This window comes from Ranitomeya imitator, chromosome 7 (genome assembly GCF_032444005.1).
Source record: "Ranitomeya imitator isolate aRanImi1 chromosome 7, aRanImi1.pri, whole genome shotgun sequence".
Classification (NCBI taxonomy): domain Eukaryota; kingdom Metazoa; phylum Chordata; class Amphibia; order Anura; family Dendrobatidae; genus Ranitomeya; species Ranitomeya imitator.
The window spans coordinates 13,218,601-13,237,869 of NC_091288.1; the positions used below are offsets into that span (position 1 = coordinate 13,218,601).

At 44.3% G+C, this 19,269-nt stretch overlaps 1 protein-coding gene across 1 annotated transcript in view; it reads left to right on the forward strand.

Moving 5' to 3' along the window:
• CTDSP1 (CTD small phosphatase 1) overlaps window positions 1–12,232 on the forward strand; it is a 36,314-nt gene extending 24,082 nt beyond the window's left edge. Inside the window, exons 3-7 of the mRNA XM_069732717.1 lie at window positions 2,976–3,074; window positions 3,529–3,585; window positions 6,364–6,456; window positions 6,648–6,833; window positions 8,895–12,232. Coding sequence (XP_069588818.1) covers window positions 2,976–3,074; window positions 3,529–3,585; window positions 6,364–6,456; window positions 6,648–6,833; window positions 8,895–9,023 — 564 coding nt within the window. The 3' untranslated portion in view covers window positions 9,024–12,232. The remainder of the gene's footprint in view (window positions 1–2,975; window positions 3,075–3,528; window positions 3,586–6,363; window positions 6,457–6,647; window positions 6,834–8,894) is intronic.
• Window positions 12,233–19,269: the final 7,037 nt, after the last annotated feature.

Sequence of the window (19,269 nt, forward strand, 5' to 3'; positions counted from 1 at the left end):
AGCTCTGGAGTATAATACAGAATGTAACTCTGGATCAGTAATGTATGTACACAGTGACTGCACCAGCAGAATAGTGAGTGCAGCTCTGGAGTATAATACAGGATGTAACTCAGGATCAGTAATGTAATGTATGTACACAGTGACTGCACCAGCAGAATAGTGAGTGCAGCTCTGGAGTATAAACAGGATGTAACTCAGGATCAGTAATGTAATGTATGTACACAGTGACTGCACCAGCTGAATAATGAGTGCAGCTCTGGAGTATAATACAGGAGGTAACTCAGGATCAGTAATGTAATGTATGTACACAGTGACTCCACCAGCAGAATAGTGAGTGCAGCTCTGGGGTATAATATAGGAGGTAACTCAGGATCAGTAATGTAATGTAATGTATGTATACAGTGACTGCACCAGCAGAATAGTGAGTGCAGCTCTGGGGTATAATATAGGAGGTAACTCAGGATCAGTAATGTAATGTATGTACACAGTGACTGCACCAGCAGAATAGTGAGTGCAGCTCTGGGGTATAATACAGTATGTAACTCAGGATCAGTAATGTAATGTATGTACACAGTGACTGCACCAGCAGAATAGTGAGTGCAGCTCTGGAGTATAATACAGGAGGTAACTCAGGATCAGTAATGTAATGTATGTACACAGTGACTGCACCAGCAGATTAGTGAGTGCAGCTCTGGAGTATAATACAGGATGTAACTCAGAATCAGTAATGTAATGTATGTACACAGTGACTGCACCAGCAGAATAGTGAGTGCAGCTCTGGGGTATAATACAGGGTGTAACTCAGGATCAGTAATGTAATGTATGTACACAGTGACTGCACCAGCTGAATAGTGAGTGCAGCTCTGGAGTATAATACAGGAGGTAACTCAGGATCAGTAATGTAATGTATGTACACAGTGACTCCACCAGCAGAATAGTGAGTGCAGCTCTGGGGTATAATATAGGAGGTAACTCAGGATCAGTAATGTAATGTAATGTATGTATACAGTGACTGCACCAGCAGAATAGTGAGTGCAGCTCTGGGGTATAATATAGGAGGTAACTCAGGATCAGTAATGTAATGTATGTACACAGTGACTGCACCAGCAGAATAGTGAGTGCAGCTCTGGAGTATAATACAGGATGTAACTCAGGATCAGTAATGTAATGTATGTACACAGTGACTGCACCAGCAGAATAGTGAGTGCAGCTCTGGGGTATAATACAGGATGTAACTCAGGATCAGTAATGTAATGTATGTACACAGTGACTGTACCAGCAGAATAGTGAGTGCAGCTCTGGGGTATAATACAGGATGTAACTCAGGATCAGTAATGTATGTACACAGTGACTGCACCAGCAGAATAGTGAGTGCAGCTCTGGAGTATAATACAGAATGTAACTCTGGATCAGTAATGTATGTACACAGTGACTGCACCAGCAGAATAGTGAGTGCAGCTCTGGAGTATAATACAGGATGTAACTCAGGATCAGTAATGTAATGTATGTACACAGTGACTGCACCAGCTGAATAGTGAGTGCAGCTCTGGAGTATAATACAGGAGGTAACTCAGGATCAGTAATGTAATGTATGTACACAGTGACTCCACCAGCAGAATAGTGAGTGCAGCTCTGGGGTATAATATAGGAGGTAACTCAGGATCAGTAATGTAATGTAATGTATGTATACAGTGACTGCACCAGCAGAATAGTGAGTGCAGCTCTGGGGTATAATATAGGAGGTAACTCAGGATCAGTAATGTAATGTATGTACACAGTGACTGCACCAGCAGAATAGTGAGTGCAGCTCTGGGGTATAATACAGTATGTAACTCAGGATCAGTAATGTAATGTATGTACACAGTGACTGCACCAGCAGATTAGTGAGTGCAGCTCTGGAGTATAATACAGGATGTAACTCAGAATCAGTAATGTAATGTATGTACACAGTGACTGCACCAGCAGAATAGTGAGTGCAGCTCTGGGGTATAATACAGGGTGTAACTCAGGATCAGTAATGTAATGTATGTACACAGTGACTGCACCAGCAGAATAGTGAGTGCAGCTCTGGGGTATAATACAGGGTGTAACTCAGGATCAGTAATGTGTGTACACAGTGACTGCACCAGCTGAATAGTGATCACAGCTCTGGATTTGATGTAAGCTTTCCTTTTAAATAACAAAGCTCAAATTTTGGATTGGCTGATGAGTAACCCTGAATAACTGTCTTCGGAACACAAATTATTTTCTCTAATAGGACTATCCTATGGCCTGTTGTAGTGAGATGTCAGCTCTTAAATAATCAGCTTGCAGAATTAAGCTACAATGATACATTCATGTGAGTTTAACAATCAAAGAGAAACAGACTTGTCTTTTCCATCAGGTGTTTCCTCAGTTGATTCTTTTCCTCTGAAGCTGGGGTAAATGGTCTGAACTGTTTTTTTTTATCCATTGATTCTTAACAATGTATCAGTTGACAACAGATGAAACTAGAATGTTTCTCTGAAGTTCAGTCTCCTTTGTTTCGTCCGTGTTTCACTCATCCCCATAGACTCTAATGGCCGAGTCTGACCCACAACATGTGATGGGATCAGGACCTGCTCTGAGGGTCACAGACCTGTTTTTAAAGCTGATGTGCGTGTGACTTTGTGAAACCCTAGTGCTCAGTGTGTTGTCCGAGAAAAAAACGGAAGCACCGGGACGTGTTACAGGGATGTGTGAATGAAGCCTACAGAGAAGATCTGTAAATTGGGGAATCTAATCACATCCTCCTCTCAGCACTAATTAACTTTCTAGATCACAGGGGATTATTGCACCTTCTAATTACTAAGGTTTCTCCAGGTTGATATTTCTACAGCACCATCTAGTGGAGAAGGCAGGAACTGTCCTGGAATTCTTACTATTGCTGCTGTTCATCTAATATGTCATTGAGACACAATGGAAAGTTTCTAAAGTTTTTGTTTTTGACTTTTTAGGCGACTAAGTATCTTCTGCCAGACGTGAAGCCGCAGGATGCTGGCAAGATCTGTGTGGTCATTGATCTGGATGAGACGTTAGTTCACAGTTCATTCAAGGTAAACTATTGTACCGGGATCTACGAGTAGGAATCATTCTGATAAGTCCGATCCAGTGTGAATAAAGCCAAGCTGAAAAGTTCTGCCTCTTCCTAATAACTAAATTCTTTGTTTGCTGTCAGTGAATGTAAACCAGAGGCTGCGGCTTGTCACTGATACAAAGCGTCGCTTCTATCACGCTGTCAGCACAAGATCCGGACAGGTTTTCAGATTTCAAGTGTAACCAGTAATGTTTCTATTTAGTGCCAGCGAGCATATATATCGAAATGTGAAAGGTGAAAGGACAGCGCCAGCCTCTCCATGGGTTGTGTCTGGTATTGCAGATCAGTTCATTGAATTGCAGTACCAGACACAACCTATGGACAGAAGGGGCACTGTTTTTGGAAATAAGAAAGCATCAGTGTCTTCCAGAACATGTACAACTGTGTTGGTTTATTTGTATTTTATTTTTCAGCCGGTCAATAACGCCGACTTTATCATTCCTGTTGAGATTGATGGAACGGTTCACCAGGTAAATCATCGCCCCTCTTTTTTTATTTATCATGTGACCGTCCAAATTTGAGGGTGGAATTGTAATCGACCTGACCACACTCTGAAGATTGTCCAAATGTCTGTCTCGCCTTATTGGACCGCTGCTAGCTTCAAGTAATCCAGGATAGGCTGTGTATTGTCTTTCAGCCTATTCTTGATTACTTGTGGTCAGCGCCGGCCACAAACAACAAAATTCTGGAAACATATTTTGGCATGCTGATCCTGCACTACTTCCTGTATTATACTCCAGAGCTGCACTCACTGTTCTGCTGGTGCAGTCACTGTGTACATACATTACATTACTGATCCTGTACTGATCCTGAGTTACATCCTCTATTATACTCCAGAACTGCACTCACTATTCTGCTGGTGCAGTCACTGTTTTCATACATTACATTACTGATCCCGAGTTACATCCTGCATTATATTCAGGAGCTGCACTCTCTATTCTGCTTGTATAGTCACAGTGTACATACATGACATTACTGATCCTGAGTTACCTCCTGTATTATACTCCAGAGCTGTACTCACTATTCTGCTGGTGCAGTCACTGTGTACATACATTACATTACTGATCCTTAGTTACATCCTGTATTATACCCCAGAGCTGCACTCACTATTCTGCTGGTGCAGTCACTGTGTACATACATTACATTACTGATCCTGAGTTACATCCTGTATTATACTCCAGAGCTGCATTCACTATTCTGCTGGTGCAGTCACTGTGTACATACATTACATTACTGATCCTGAGTTACCTCCTGTATTATACTCCAGAGCTGCACTCACTATTCTGCTGGTGCAGTCACTGTGTACATACATTACATTACTGATCCTGAGTTACCTCCTGTATTATACCCCAGACCTGCAATCACTATTCTGCTGATGCAGTCACTGTGTACATACATTACTGATCCTGAGTTACATCCTGTATTATACCCCAGAGCTGCACTCACTATTCAGCTGGTGCAGTCACTGTGTACATACATTACTGATCCGGAGTTACCTCCTGTATTATACTCCAGAGCTGCACTCACTATTCTGCTGGTGCAGTCACTGTGTACATACATTACATTACTGATCCTGAGTTACCTCCTGTATTATACTCCAGAGCTGCACTCACTATTTTGCTGGTGCAGTCACTGTGTACATACATTACATTACTGATCCTGAGTTACCTCCTGTATTATACTCCAGAGCTGCACTCACTATTCTGCTGGTGCAGTCACTGTGTACATATATTACATTACTGATCCTGAGTTACATCCTGTATTATACTCCAGAGCTGCACTCACTATTCTGCTGGTGTAGTCACTGTGTACATACATTACATTACTGATCCTGAGTAACATCCTGTATTATACCCCAGAGCTGTACTCACTATTCTGCTGGTGCAGTCACTGTGTACATGCATTACATTACTAGTCCTGAGTTACATCCTGTATTATACACCAGAGCTGCACTCACTATTCAGCTGGTGCAGTCACTGTGTACATACATTACTGATCCTGAGTTACCTCCTGTATTATACTCCAGAGCTGCACTCACTATTCTGCTGGTGCAGTCACTGTGTACATACATTACATTACTGATCCTGAGTTACATCCTGTATTATACTCCAGAGCTGCACTCACTATTCTGCTGGTGCAGTCACTGTGTACATACATTACATTACTGATCCTGAGTTACATCCTGTATTATACCCCAGAGCTGCACTCACTATTCTGCTGGTGCAGTCACTGTGTACATACATTACTGATCCTGAGTTACCTCCTGTATTATATCCCAGAGCTGCACTCACTATTCTGCTGGTGCAGTCACTGTGTACATTACATTACTGATCCTGAGTTACCTCCTGTATTATACTCCAGAGCTGCACTCACTATTCTGCTGGTGCAGTCACTGTGTACATATATTACATTACTGATCCTGAGTTACATCCTGTATTATACTCCAGAGCTGCACTCACTATTCTGCTGGTGTAGTCACTGTGTACATACATTACATTACTGATCCTGAGTAACATCCTGTATTATACCCCAGAGCTGTACTCACTATTCTGCTGGTGCAGTCACTGTGTACATGCATTACATTACTAGTCCTGAGTTACATCTTGTATTATACACCAGAGCTGCACTCACTATTCAGCTGGTGCAGTCACTGTGTACATACATTACTGATCCTGCGTTACCTCCTGTATTATACTCCAGAGCTGCACTCACTATTCTGCTGGTGCAGTCACTGTGTACATACATTACATTACTGATCCTGAGTTACATCCTGTATTATACTCCAGAGCTGCACTCACTATTCTGCTGGTGCAGTCACTGTGTACATACATTACATTACTGATCCTGAGTTACATCCTGTATTATACCCCAGAGCTGCACTCACTATTCTGCTGGTGCAGTCACTGTGTACATACATTACTGATCCTGAGTTACCTCCTGTATTATATCCCAGAGCTGCACTCACTATTCTGCTGGTGCAGTCACTGTGTACATACATTACTGATCCTGAGTTACCTCCTGTATTATACTCCAGAGCTGCACTCACTATTCTGCTGGTGCAGTCACTGTGTACATACATTACATTACTGATCCTGAGTTACCTCCTGTATTATACCCCAGAGCTGCACTCACTATTCTGCTGGTGCAGTCACTGTGTACATACATTACTGATCCTGAGTTACCTCCTGTATTATATCCCAGAGCTCTTTCCTCCTGGTTCTCCTAACTCTCTCCCATCCCCCTTGTAGGTTTACGTGTTAAAGAGGCCTCACGTAGACGAGTTCCTGAGACGCATGGGGGAGATGTTTGAGTGCGTTCTATTCACCGCAAGCCTGGCCAAGGTGAGCCTTAAAGGGGAAGGCCACCCAAAGCATTGGTGGAATCCATGTACCTCAATATCCTACTCCTGATGGTCCCCAAAGCAGGCTATAGTCCCAGTACATTGGAGGTTGTGGTCCAAGCCGTGTGCTCACCTCTGACGATTCTGTTGGCTCCCTGCTTGTTCTCACTCTCCTTCTTTCATTGCTTGCAGTACGCTGACCCAGTTGCAGATCTGCTGGATAAATGGGGAGCGTTTCGTGCCCGCCTTTTCCGGGAATCTTGTGCCTTTCACAGGGGGAACTATGTCAAAGACCTGAGTCGACTGGGCAGGGATCTGAATAAATTGGTTATTATTGACAACTCCCCAGCTTCCTACATCTTCCATCCGGAAAACGCGGTAAGACTTATTACAGGGCTCCTGTCACTTTAAGAAGCTATGGACTTAGTCAGACTGTCAGGGCTTCTCAGGGAAGATTTGTCATTAAAGGGTTAACATGCCTCTAGTTGCAGCCATCATTATGGGGGGATTCAGATTTGGCCGTGTGTTTATGGGGCTGCATTGTGAGCAATTGCCTAATACAAACCATTGTCCTCTCTGATTCCTGGTCATGGACTCCAATACTTCGGGTTTGTTCCCATATGCTTCATATGTAGCAGTGCTGACTGTGCTGAAACATTACTACACATGACATACCACACTCTGCTACATCTGACTCCTCTGTCCTGTCAGAAGTAGTAGTGATTAAGCAGCGTTTATCCTGTTGGAGTGCTGCGGCAGCAGAGCTTATCCTGTTGGAGTGCTGCTGCGGCAGAGTCTATCCTGTCGCAGTGCTGCGGCAGCAGAGTCTATCGTGTCGGAGTGCTGCGGCAGCAGAGTCTATCCTGTCAGGAGTGCTGCGGCGGCAGAGTCTATCCTGTCGGGAGTGCTGCGGCGGCAGAGTCTATCCTGTCGGGAGTGCTGCGGCGGCAGAGTCTATCCTGTCGGAGTGCTGCGGCGGCAGAGTCTATCCTGACGGGAGTGCTGCGGCGGCAGAGTCTATCCTGTCGGGAGTGCTGCGGCGGCAGAGTCTATCCTGACGGGAGTGCTGCGGCGGCAGAGTCTATCCTGACGGGAGTGCTGCGGCGGCAGAGTCTATCCTGTTGGGAGTGCTGCGGCGGTAGAGTCTATCCTGTTGGAGTGCTGCGGCGGTAGAGTCTATCCTGTTGGAGTGCTGCGGCGGTAGAGTCTATCCTGTTGGAGTGCTGCGGCGGCAGAGTCTATCCTGTCGGGAGTGCTGCGGCGGCAGAGTCTATCCTGTTGGAGTGCTGCGGCGGCAGAGTCTATCCTGTCGGGAGTGCTGCGGCGGCAGAGTCTATCCTGTTGGGAGTGCTGCGGCGGTAGAGTCTATCCTGTTGGAGTGCTGCGGCGGTAGAGTCTATCCTGTTGGAGTGCTGCGGCGGCAGAGTCTATCCTGTCGGGAGTGCTGCGGCGGCAGAGTCTATCCTGTCGGGAGTGCTGCGGCGGCAGAGTCTATCCTGTCGGGAGTGCTGCGGCGGCAGAGTCTGTACTGTCCAAGTTCTATCAGATCTAGAAGTGATGCAGCACATCTTTACATCTGACATACTAATCTCTTCTACATCCAATAGATCAACACTCCTGCACCCCATCAGATGTAGCAGAGTTTAGTATGTCATGTGGCAGTTATGAGTGTGCTGCATCACTTTGACACCTGACAGACTCGACACTGCTGCATCACTGCTACATCTGACTGAACAGTATGAGGTCTGTCACATGTAGCAGGGCTAGATGTGTGTGATGTAGACTGTACGCTGCAACATCGCAACAAGTGTCTATCAGTTGTAGCAGAGTTCAGTTTGTCAGATCTGCGGCAGGACTGTAACATCTGACACGACCCAGACTTGGCTCTGCTACCTCTGACAGACTGAATTCCCTTGTACTACTCCTAAAGCCGACAGTACCCGGTGTTCAGATGTAGCAGAGCTGAGAGTGCATCTTGCCATGTAGCAGAGCTGAGTGTGCGTCTTGCCATGTAGCAGTGTTTGTAGCGAGAGTGATTGTGCAGCGTCTGACGTCCAGATTAGTGGGGGAGAAGTGGCCGGGGCCATCAGGTGCGGTGGGTACAGCACCGTGCAGGACACGACGCCGGGCACCGCGCAGGACACGACGCCGGGCACCACGCTGGCACAGGAGTCATGTGAGGCCGCGAGTTGCCTCTTTTCCATTGGCTGATGATCTGCCAGATGAAGGTTCCCAGGAGCCCGATCCTTGCCCTTTGGTGGCTGCTCGCGGCCTAAGAATCCTCTCTATTGTCAGCAGCGCGTTTTCACGAGGGGATGTGTCGTGGATCAAGGACAGGACAGAGAACCGACACTTGTATGAGTCTTCCATTTTCTAGGACTTGGAGTGACCGCCGTCGCCATATTGGCGGCCAGTAAGTGACTGTTTTGTCCTCCGCAGGTGCCCGTTGTGTCCTGGTTTGATGACATGAGCGACACGGAGCTGCTGGACCTCATCCCCTTCTTTGAGAAGCTGATCCGAGTGGACGACGTGTACAGCGCTCTAAAGCAGCTCAGGACTGCCAGCTAATGACTGCCTGGGGGCGGAGCTTCTGACCGTAGCGCGCACTCACCACGGCGCTGGACAGGAGAGTGGGCGTGGCCTCTACTACCGCTGCCAGCTGGGGGAGGGGTCAGCACCTGATATATAACGCCACGGTGCTCACGGGATTGGTGGTTCCCATTTTGCCGCTTTGATACCAAAACCCTTAAGTATTTCTGACAAATATTTTTGATTTTTTTTTTTTTTTAAATTAGCGAAAAAGACACAGAAAATTTCTCTCAACTTTAGAAAAATGAAAACTAATGAAAATATTATTTTATTTTCTTAAACAACAATTCGCGACAATTTTCAAGTATTTGTCTAAAAATGTCTTTGTCTTTAATCCCAAATCATAGATTTTTTTTTAATTTTATTTTTACTTAGATTTATTTCACTTTTCTTTCAGGGGATGGGTGGGTATGATCCGCCCCAGTTTTTGGACTTGGTGGGAGCTCTTTTGCTCCTCTGAGGACCTGCTGCCAAAACGGGGGCGCAAGGAAAAGTATTAATGATTCACGAGTTTGTGTGTTGTGATTATTAGGACGGCCGCCGGCATTGGGAATTGTTTTTTTTTTTTTACTTTTGTTGTTGTTTTCTTGTGGAACGTAGGGTGTAGTAGCACAGGGGGACGCGGGGGGCACGGGGGGCAGATCACACACTGGGTTGTCTCCCTTTGTGCTGGACACAGTTGGGATTGAGCTAGTGCCAGCTGGACGCGGTCTCTTTTTTTTTTTTCTCTCTCTTTTTTTTTTCTCTTTTTTTCTAAATTTTTTATAATCTTTTCTTTTTTTTTTTTCTTTTTATCATGTTTTTTTTTTCCGTGAGAAATGTGCATTTTGGGAAAGTTAATTTCACATTTTTATCTCCATATGATAACTTGAATACACTATTAGGATATATTAATGGGAGGGCACAGTCCGGCCCGTCTGCTGGTCTTAATCACTCGTAATCATGAAAAATAATTCTACAAATTTTACAAATTTTGATTTTAGGATTGTTTTGACATTTTTGGAACTTTTTTTTGTTGTTGTAAAGTAAGGACATTTTAGGGACCATAGAACCACAGAAGTGTCAGAACATCTGGGGGACGTAGTATTCATTATTCTGCTTCGACATAGGTTTGGGTTTTGGGGAGGTTTTCCCGTCTTTAGTTTGACAGGTCGCCCTCAGTCTGTACGGTCACCGGGCTGCTCTGTGAAATATGGATCTGAAGACTCCGGGCGTCTCGTCCCCTCTGCTCTGATTTGTGGAGGTGCAAAGTGCCTTCTAGCGTCGGACATCGTAGGGTGACAACATACAAGCAGGGTGCCAATCTTTAGGTCTGGGAGGTCGGAAGTGCACTTTCCTCGTTTTTTGGGGGTCTAAATTCCAATAGTCTGGCAAATCTTTTGATCCTGCATGTACCCAAATGCAAGGCAAAAGGATGGATTATTGAATGCAGGACTATCCTAATCTTTAATTGTTTGGACGTCCAATAGTCTAGAATATCCGCCAGTCCGGCATCCGGCCACATGTGCTTGTATGATTGGGGCTATGTGATTGGATGACTGAGCACATATATTAAGCTAGGTGCGCACCTTGTATTACAAAATTTGTGCCTTCTCACCTCCTCCTAATATCCACAAATTGGACTTTTAACCCTTTTGCCTTAAATCTTTGTTTCCATCACAGTGCCTTATTATTATTGATCTGGGGGGTTGGGGGCTCGGCGTGAACATATAATCACCATTATACCCCTCCCGTCAGAGTAGTAGCTCATCGCTCGGTCCTCTTGCTGTATTGGAGTTGCACATTTTACCGCAGGGCTACTACTATTTTTAACCGGCGACGTTTTCTTTTTTTCAAAACGCAATTTTGATTGTAATCCGAGGAAAAACGGACATTAACGCGCAGTGTTTTATTGTCACTCGTCTCACACGGACGGCAGGAATGTTCATGGAACCGCTGCAGCACAGGCAACGATAAAAAAAAAAAAAAAGTTGATTGCTGTGCGCGGTGTGTCCACCAGGGGGCAACCAAGCGCTAAATAAAAACTTTTATGTTTCTTTAATAAAGTAGTTTGTCACTCTATAAATATGTATATCTGTATATATGATTTTAGAGCGATAGTGACATGGACGGGATCGGTGCTAGTTCTGTCCCTACAGTTTGTGTTTTCTTGTAGACACTCTCAATTAGGAAGGCAGGTGTCAGGAATAAACTGTGCTGCTTTCCAGTACCCAAAGCTTTGCATGTCCTACATAGGACCATGGACAGTTGCCATGGAAAGGGCGTGCATAAATGAATCCACCTCTGAACATTTAATAATTCAGGTTTATTTATCTCAATAGGTCCAAAATGTCATTAGTTATAGCTCATTTTCATGCAGAACTACAAATCCTCTGCTTCTAACTTCCTGCAGCCACCACTAGAGGGAGCTCACTGCACTCTGTTTACACAGTGCTCTCCATAATAAACTATATGCAGTGAGCTCCCCCTAGTGGTGAATACAGAATTGCAGAATTCTGTCATTTAACATCACCTATCATTACCTTAGGGACTAGTCCAGGTTGTGATGAATTCAGATCCTGAAAGGATTGGAGTGTGACTAATCTAATACCCTGATTCCTCAGGCCACATTGTATCAGTTTTACCTAGATTGTCCCCTTCATTTATTTCATTGGCTTCCAAAATAGTATCAAATCTGACCTATAATCCCATTGATTAATCTATAAGAATTGCTAACTGATCCCCCAAAAATGTTTATTAGTGCCTTAATGCAATAAAAGACAAGAGTTACTCATAGACAGAACGGCTGATCAAACATGACCTGAAATCCTCTGTGCTGCAGGCACTTTCCAAAATGAATTTATCTGGCTGCAATACTATCTGTCCTATCAGATTCGCTAGCGTAGTGAATCAATATCCGGGTGCAATGCTCTGCACGGGTTGTCTACAGGAAAACACACAGGGGGATGGTTAACCCTTAAAGGGGCCGCCGATATTCCTGAAGGTTATTATTTTTTATGATATTCTATATTTTTATTGTATATCTGATTTCAGAGAGAACACGGGAGCTAATCTTCTTAACAAATTTGGTGAGAAAAGCGGAATCTTTTCAAGTGCCTTCTTTTTTGTGTGTGTGATTTTAAATCAAGAACTGTAAAATAATCTTTCAAATGATGAAAAAGCAACAAAAACTAAAGAGAAATCTTGAACCTGGTGTCTGTGTCTCATTGAGCATGCATGATGGGGCTGTAAAATCTTTCACAGTTTGAAAGGATATATAATGGTTAGGTCACAGAGGGTTTGTTACAATGTAGCAGTGCAGAAGAGCAGCACCACTTCTAAGCTTGTTTGTCTTTTCACACACTGACACATTGTAACAAAGCAGCAGCAGAACTAGACTGTTAATTCAAGACTTTGCTGTAACAGGTTTAATGTACAGACGGCCCTTGAGTACCTTTACAGTCCTTTTTAGGTCCCCATTGGTGACTACACAGCGGTAAGCCAGTGAAGGGAAGAGCGGAAGGCGCCCCTTGTAACTATGCTATAGTCACTCCTGACTGTGGGGATCAAAGGGTTAATTGTGGGGATCAGAAGTCCCTCTGATTCTGGTCTCCAGAGCTTATAATAATGGGTTGAGGCTAAGCAGCAATCCTCAATGTCAGGCAGCAGCTGCAAAAGTAAATGAAAGTCTTAGAAACATCAAGAGAGAAAAACAAAACTATAATTATATTATGATATTACTTAAAAGGAATAGTCTCTCCTATCCTAAAGAAATGTCATCAATATTGTTTTTTAGTCTGATGTTCTGCCCCTTATTCTCCAGACTTCTGCCCCTTATTCTCCAGACTCCTGCCCCTTATTCTCCAGACTTCTGCTCCTTACTTTCCAGACTTCTGCCCCTTATTCTCCAGACTTCTGCCCCTTATTCTCCAGACTCCTGCCCCTTATTCTCCAGACTCCTGCCCCTTACTCTCCAGACTCCTGCCCCTTACTCTCCAGACTTCTGCCCCTTATTCTCCAGACTCCTGCCCCTTACTCTCCAGACTCCTGCCCCTTATTCTCCAGACTTCTGCCCCTTACTCTCCAGACTTCTGCCCCTTAATCTCCAGACTTCTGCCCCTTAATCTCCAGACTTCTGCCCCTTATTCTCCAGACTCCTGCCCCTTATTCTCCAGACTCCTGCCCCTTACTCTCCAGACTCCTGCCCCTTACTCTCCAGACTTCTGCCCCTTATTCTCCAGACTCCTGCCCCTTACTCTCCAGACTTCTGCCCCTTAATCTCCAGACTTCTGCCCCTTAATCTCCAGACTTCTGCCCCTTAATCTCCAGACTTCTGCCCCTTAATCTCCAGACTCCTGCCCCTTAATCTCCAGACTCCTGCCCCTTATTCTCCACACTCCTGCCCCTTATTCTCCACACTCCTGCCCCTTATTCTCCACACTCCTGCCCCTTATTCTCCACACTCCTGCCCCTTATTCTCCACACTCCTGCCCCTTATTCTCCACACTCCTGCCCCTTATTCTCCACACTCCTGAACTTTGCTTCGACAGCTTGGAGTTTATCACAATTTCTGTGTTTTTTTTAACCTTTTGATGATTGATCACAAGTACTCAATGGAATAGTGTGTTTGAGATCTGAGGAGTTTCCGGGCCGCGGACCCACAATGTCAATGTTTTGTTCTGCTAGACACTTAGTTCTCACCTTTTCCTTGTAAAACTGTCTCCATCATGAAGGAGAAAGCATCATCACCACATTGCTCTGGATGATGGGAGGAGTTGCTATTGGAGGAGGTTTAGATCCTACTTTTTATGGCTGTGATTTTGGGTATAGTAGTCAGTGAACCCCCTCCATGGATGAGAAGCCCCCACACATGAATGGTCTCAGGAGGTTTTACGGCTGGTAGACAGCACAGAATATAAATTTCCCACTCATCCTCTGCAGCCCAATCTGCAGAATGCTAGTCTGCCATTGATGTTTTATTTGGTGGGAGAGTGGATTTTTTTGTCCTCCTTGACACCAGACCAGCATCCAAAAGCCTTCAGCTCACTGTGCGTGCAGATGCATTGATGCCGACCTGCTGCCATTCCTGAGCAAGCTCTGCATTGTGTGGACTGGGAACAGTCCTGGCACTTGCTGGATTTTCTTTGTTTCTCTGAAACCTTCCTCACAGCAATTAAATCTCTTTTTTAGACTTCTCGATGATCTGTTAAATGGTTGATTTTGCTGCAAGCTTACAAGCAGCAATGTCCTTACCTGTAAAGCCCTTTTGAAGCAAAGCAATTCAATTTGCATCAAAATGGCTTTTTGTATCCTCACAATATCGGCACGAGTGATATCAGCTGCCTTGTCCTGATTGACACTTCCTCCTGAACTAAATAGAAGATCACTGAAAATTTGTGAACAGGTCATATTGTGGCAAGGCTGAAATTCTGTTTAAATGGGGGAGTGGGGGGTTGGATTAAGTTCATATTCATGGCAAGGAATGACTTTACAATTTTTTTTTCATCTGATTATTCTTCATAACCATCTAGAATTAATGCAGATTGTCTCTATAAAAATGGAAGCAGCAAACTATGTGAAAACCATAATTTGCGTCAGTCTCCAAACTTTCGGGCACAACTGTACGCTGTGTAATGGTCTTGCTTTGGTGCTGCAGCTCTGATCACATTCACTTCAATGGGCGCTTAGTTGCAGTACCTGAAATCGGCCACTGCACAATGTGTGGTGCTGTTGTGTTCCGCCTTTTGTCTGCCATTGGACCTGATAACGACTGATTGGTGGGAGTCGCTCATTCCGCAGATGGGAAATTAGGGGTGACTCATTAAAATGTTCATATAAAGGGCCAATATAAAGGTTTATGTAACTGGAGGAATTGGTTCTTTACAGTAAAAGTGGAGGAGGATTTCACTATATCTTCTACACAAATCGAATCCTAAGAAAAACAAATTGCGTCCAAGGTGTTGTTGGTTTCAGAATATGGCTGGCTGCAGAGTGACTCTTCATTAAATGAATAAGCGATTGGAAAACAGCCATGGAGATCATCTGGTCACAATCCCAACAATCACAGCAGTGCTGTAACTTGAAGTTTGTGGGCCCCGGTGCAAAATATCCAATTGAATCCCGGTCCTTAGGGAAAAAATGACCCCTGAAAGCTGCTTACAATGTTCACGCAGTACCCAAAGGCTGCCACTAGATGGCGCAATATCACCCTGTCTGAGAACAGGGATAATGGGTAAAAAGTAGAGAATTGTTTTCGCTGACTGAGCTGCAGTCCGCTCACTCTCCCATTGTAATCTACGGACTGGAGTCACAATGTATTTTACCATTGCAAAGTCTTGAAAAGTTTTAGAAAAGTTAAACATGGAGAAAGTTTCAAAAAGGTATTTCGCTCTCACGTGTCACTAGGTCATAGGCCTAAGGGCATCGGTTGAAGCCTGTGGGTCCCTCTGCAAAACCTGTATCAGGACCCCCTAACTTAATGCTGGTGTCCTCTTATGTGGCAGAGGAGCCTGGTGGGACTGCCACCTCCTGAGTGGCAACGTTACATCTGCAGAGATGGAAGAGGCTTCATCACTTGGCTTCTTTGCTGTCTGTGTGGACATACGCCACTTGTCCTGGGTCACGAGTAGAAAGGTTCATCTGTTGGTAAGTAAGGAAGGAATAGGTTGTTTTGGCCTAACAGTAAAGCTTTTCCTCCCTGATGCAATGCTCTTACAGTAGGCAGAATGGTGCACTCTGCACGGTCCACTGAACCGCTGGGACATGGCAGAGCTGGCCAGGATCCATGTGGTAAGGCTGGTGATGCTCATTATCTGGAGTTCTGAGGAACCGTTGTGTCCGGTCCTGTTAATTGTCCTAATTTCCCTCATTAGAGCCTATGAAATGTGCTGCTCACTGGGGCAGAAGTGATGTGGTCCCTGCAGGTCCTGATCAGAGGATCCTCATTGTCTGATAGAGCAGAGAACGGGAAACTCACAACCGAGACCAAAACCGATGGGGAAGGACCAAGGGGAGCAAAAGGTGAGGACAACCCCGATACTACACCCGTAATTGCTGTATAGAACGACCACACTATATAACGAAGGCTGCAGTATATAACGAGGACTGTATATACAGCGAGGACTACAGTATATAAGAAGGGCAGTAGTATGTAGTGAGGACTATGGTATATAACAAGGACTGAAGTATACAGCGAGGACTATGGTATATAACAAGGACTGAAGTATACAGCGAGGACTACAGTATATAACGAGGACCAGGGCAGGACTGGCAATTCTGCCAAATGCCAGAAGGGCCTGTCTGGTCAGGGGCCGCCTTGTCTGCTACATTATTAACAGAATCTGTGTTCTCAAGACGCCCATACTGGTTGTGATGGAGCACAAAGTCGCTGACTCCGTCACTTACCCCAGCAGCCACAGGTATCATTAGAAATAGTGGTCTTGTAGTAAATCTTCCTTTCCTCCGTCCAGGGTAATATTAGTGATATATCACATCTGGTTCATGGGAACGGGGACAACATGGGCCTGTGTGATTTCAAATGCCAGAACTGAATTTCAGCCCCAGTCCGTACCTGGTGAGGACTATGGTATATAACAAGGACTGTAGTATACAGCGAGGATTACAGTATATAACCAGGGCTGCAGTATACAGCAAGGACTACAGTGTATAATGAGGACTATAGTATACAGCGAGGACTACAGTATATAACAAGGACTGTAGTATACAGCGAGGACTATAGTATATAATGAGGACTATAGTATACAGTGAGGACTGTAGTATACAGCGAGGACTACAATATATAATGAGGACTGTATATACAGCGAGGACTACAGCAAATAAGGGCTGTAGTATATAGCAAGGACTAGTATACAGTGAGGACTATAGTATATAACTATATAACAAGAACTGTAGTGTGTGGTGAGGACTATAGTTTATAACAAGGACTATAGTATATAGCAATGACTACCCTACATAAAGTAAGAACTCTAAAATATACAGTCCTTGTTGCATAGAACTATATACAGAGGTTTATCGTTACAATTATATACGTACATATTTTGTGTGGTTCCTGTGCTATACATACACTGATGTTCTACATCCTCCCATTCTGCTATATCTCCATATTACTTTGTCCCCATCTACACATGTCCCCCCCCCATACTGCTAGACCTGGGACAGCGGAGACTGGACATGATGGATTCTGGACACTGTGGATGTGTCCTGAGAGCTTTGTATCATGGGAAGTCTTACAACTTTCTTATACCGTTTGTATCTCCATTCCTCACCATTTTCAAGATCACTGCTTGCTGTCAATGAACTATGACTACGGACATTTTTTAACCCTTCATATCTTATACTTTCTTTATACGGCTCCATCTAGCTGCCTACAACTCTGCGAGCCAAATACACCTGTAGCATAAATCTATTTTCCCTCCTGATTTGGTTTGTTAGAATTTCCCAGCACTGATACAATGTATCAGAGTCACGGCTCTCGGACTGTGTAGAGCAGATACAATAAAAGCAAACCACCTGCTGTGAGGATTTGAAATGTAAATTTAAAAAAAAAAAAGTTGCATGTTTTATTATTGCAGATCACGACGTCGTGTGAGGTTTATGTCAAACACTATTTTTTGACAGTACAGATCGCGAGAATTCACATGCCCAAGACTGTCGCCCTTTTTTGCAAATGTTCGAGTCCATAGGTTACTGAGTGTTTGAAATGACTGATAAGAGGCTCATAAATCGCAGGGTAATAGGATGCATTGTAGTTAATATTTGGCCAGTTACACATCAGTCGACTCATCTTTTATGGCCGGTGCATTCGCAGAGAGCAGTCTCAGCAGCACATAGGGCGGTTGTATAATGGCGGTACCAGAAGGCGACCATGTGCAGGTGTCATCACTTCCCTAAAGCTGCTCATATTTTCCGCCATCACTGCCTTTTTGGGGTTCATTCCCCCCAGTCAATGTGCAGCAGTGTCTGCAGCCAATTGTTAAAAAGTACACGTATCTGGTGACTGCTCAGAAGAAGTTGCTGTGTGTACTTGAGTAACCACATTGTTGGATATTATGTGACTGGTATGCTATATTTTTCCTTAATTCCCCCCCTCCCCCCCAAGCAGGCTCCATCTCTTATTTTCAGTTGTCTCTGAGCTAATGGGTGCAGATTAGCTGACATGATGTCTCCCATACACAGCACACACAGACATGAGGAATTCCTCATCTACTGACTATGTAGCACATGATCAAAATCAGCAGCAGCATAGAGGCTATTATACAAAAGTACTGAGCAGTGTAGCTGTGAGTACAACTCTGGGCTGAGAAACACTTACTAGAAAGCAGCAGCAGCACCTTCTCTCTGACTTTTTCATTCTGCTTGTAAGGGCTCATTCAGACTTTTTTTGTGTCTGAGTCCTATCTGTGTTTTTTTTATGGATAGCACTCGTACCTAGCAGTCTGTGAGGCTGTTCTGAAGATAGGAGAAGGTATAAACACTTTTTTTTTTGTCTTATCCAAGAAAAATTGATGAAATTCAGAACAAATCAAAAGAAATTCAAATGACTGATGAAATTCTGAACTAAATCACTGATGAAAGTACGACCATTTGTCAAAAATAACGGATGTCTGAATGAGTCCTAACTCCCAATCACCGCTCCATAGACTTCAATAGATGGCTGTAATATGATCCCTCAGTGAGCTTGCAGCCTGTCTCAGCAAGACAAAGCAGTAGGGGAGTAGACAAAAAATGCTTATAAGTGGAGAAAGAAGCAGATTTGTTTCATAACATGTTACAATGTTTCAAATATTCACTTGTACGAATGATTTATGCAAAATGTTTAGAAACGACAGAGACCACTTGAACATACGGAAGTCTAAAAACAGAGCTGCAGTGTAAAGCATGGATGACAAAGCAGCTAAGTCAGGTGATGAGTTTCAGACTACCCCAGACTCCAACAGACAATGCAGTGGAGCTGGAGTCCCTGATCATAACTGTGTCATAATGGAGCAGAAATAAAGGGCAGAAAACTTATCGGGGCCTGATAGGGTGGATTCACCTGTTACATTTAATGCCACAAATCCACGACTTCTATGGGAGGTTGATCTGGATTTAGCTGCAGGTATAACCTGTAGGAAATCTGCAGCACCCCAGATTCCACTTGTTAGACATAGATTTGCAGTGGATCCACCCTTTATGTGATAGCGGACCCCGTGACTGTTCCTATGGGTGCGGTCGCCCAGCTTTCCCA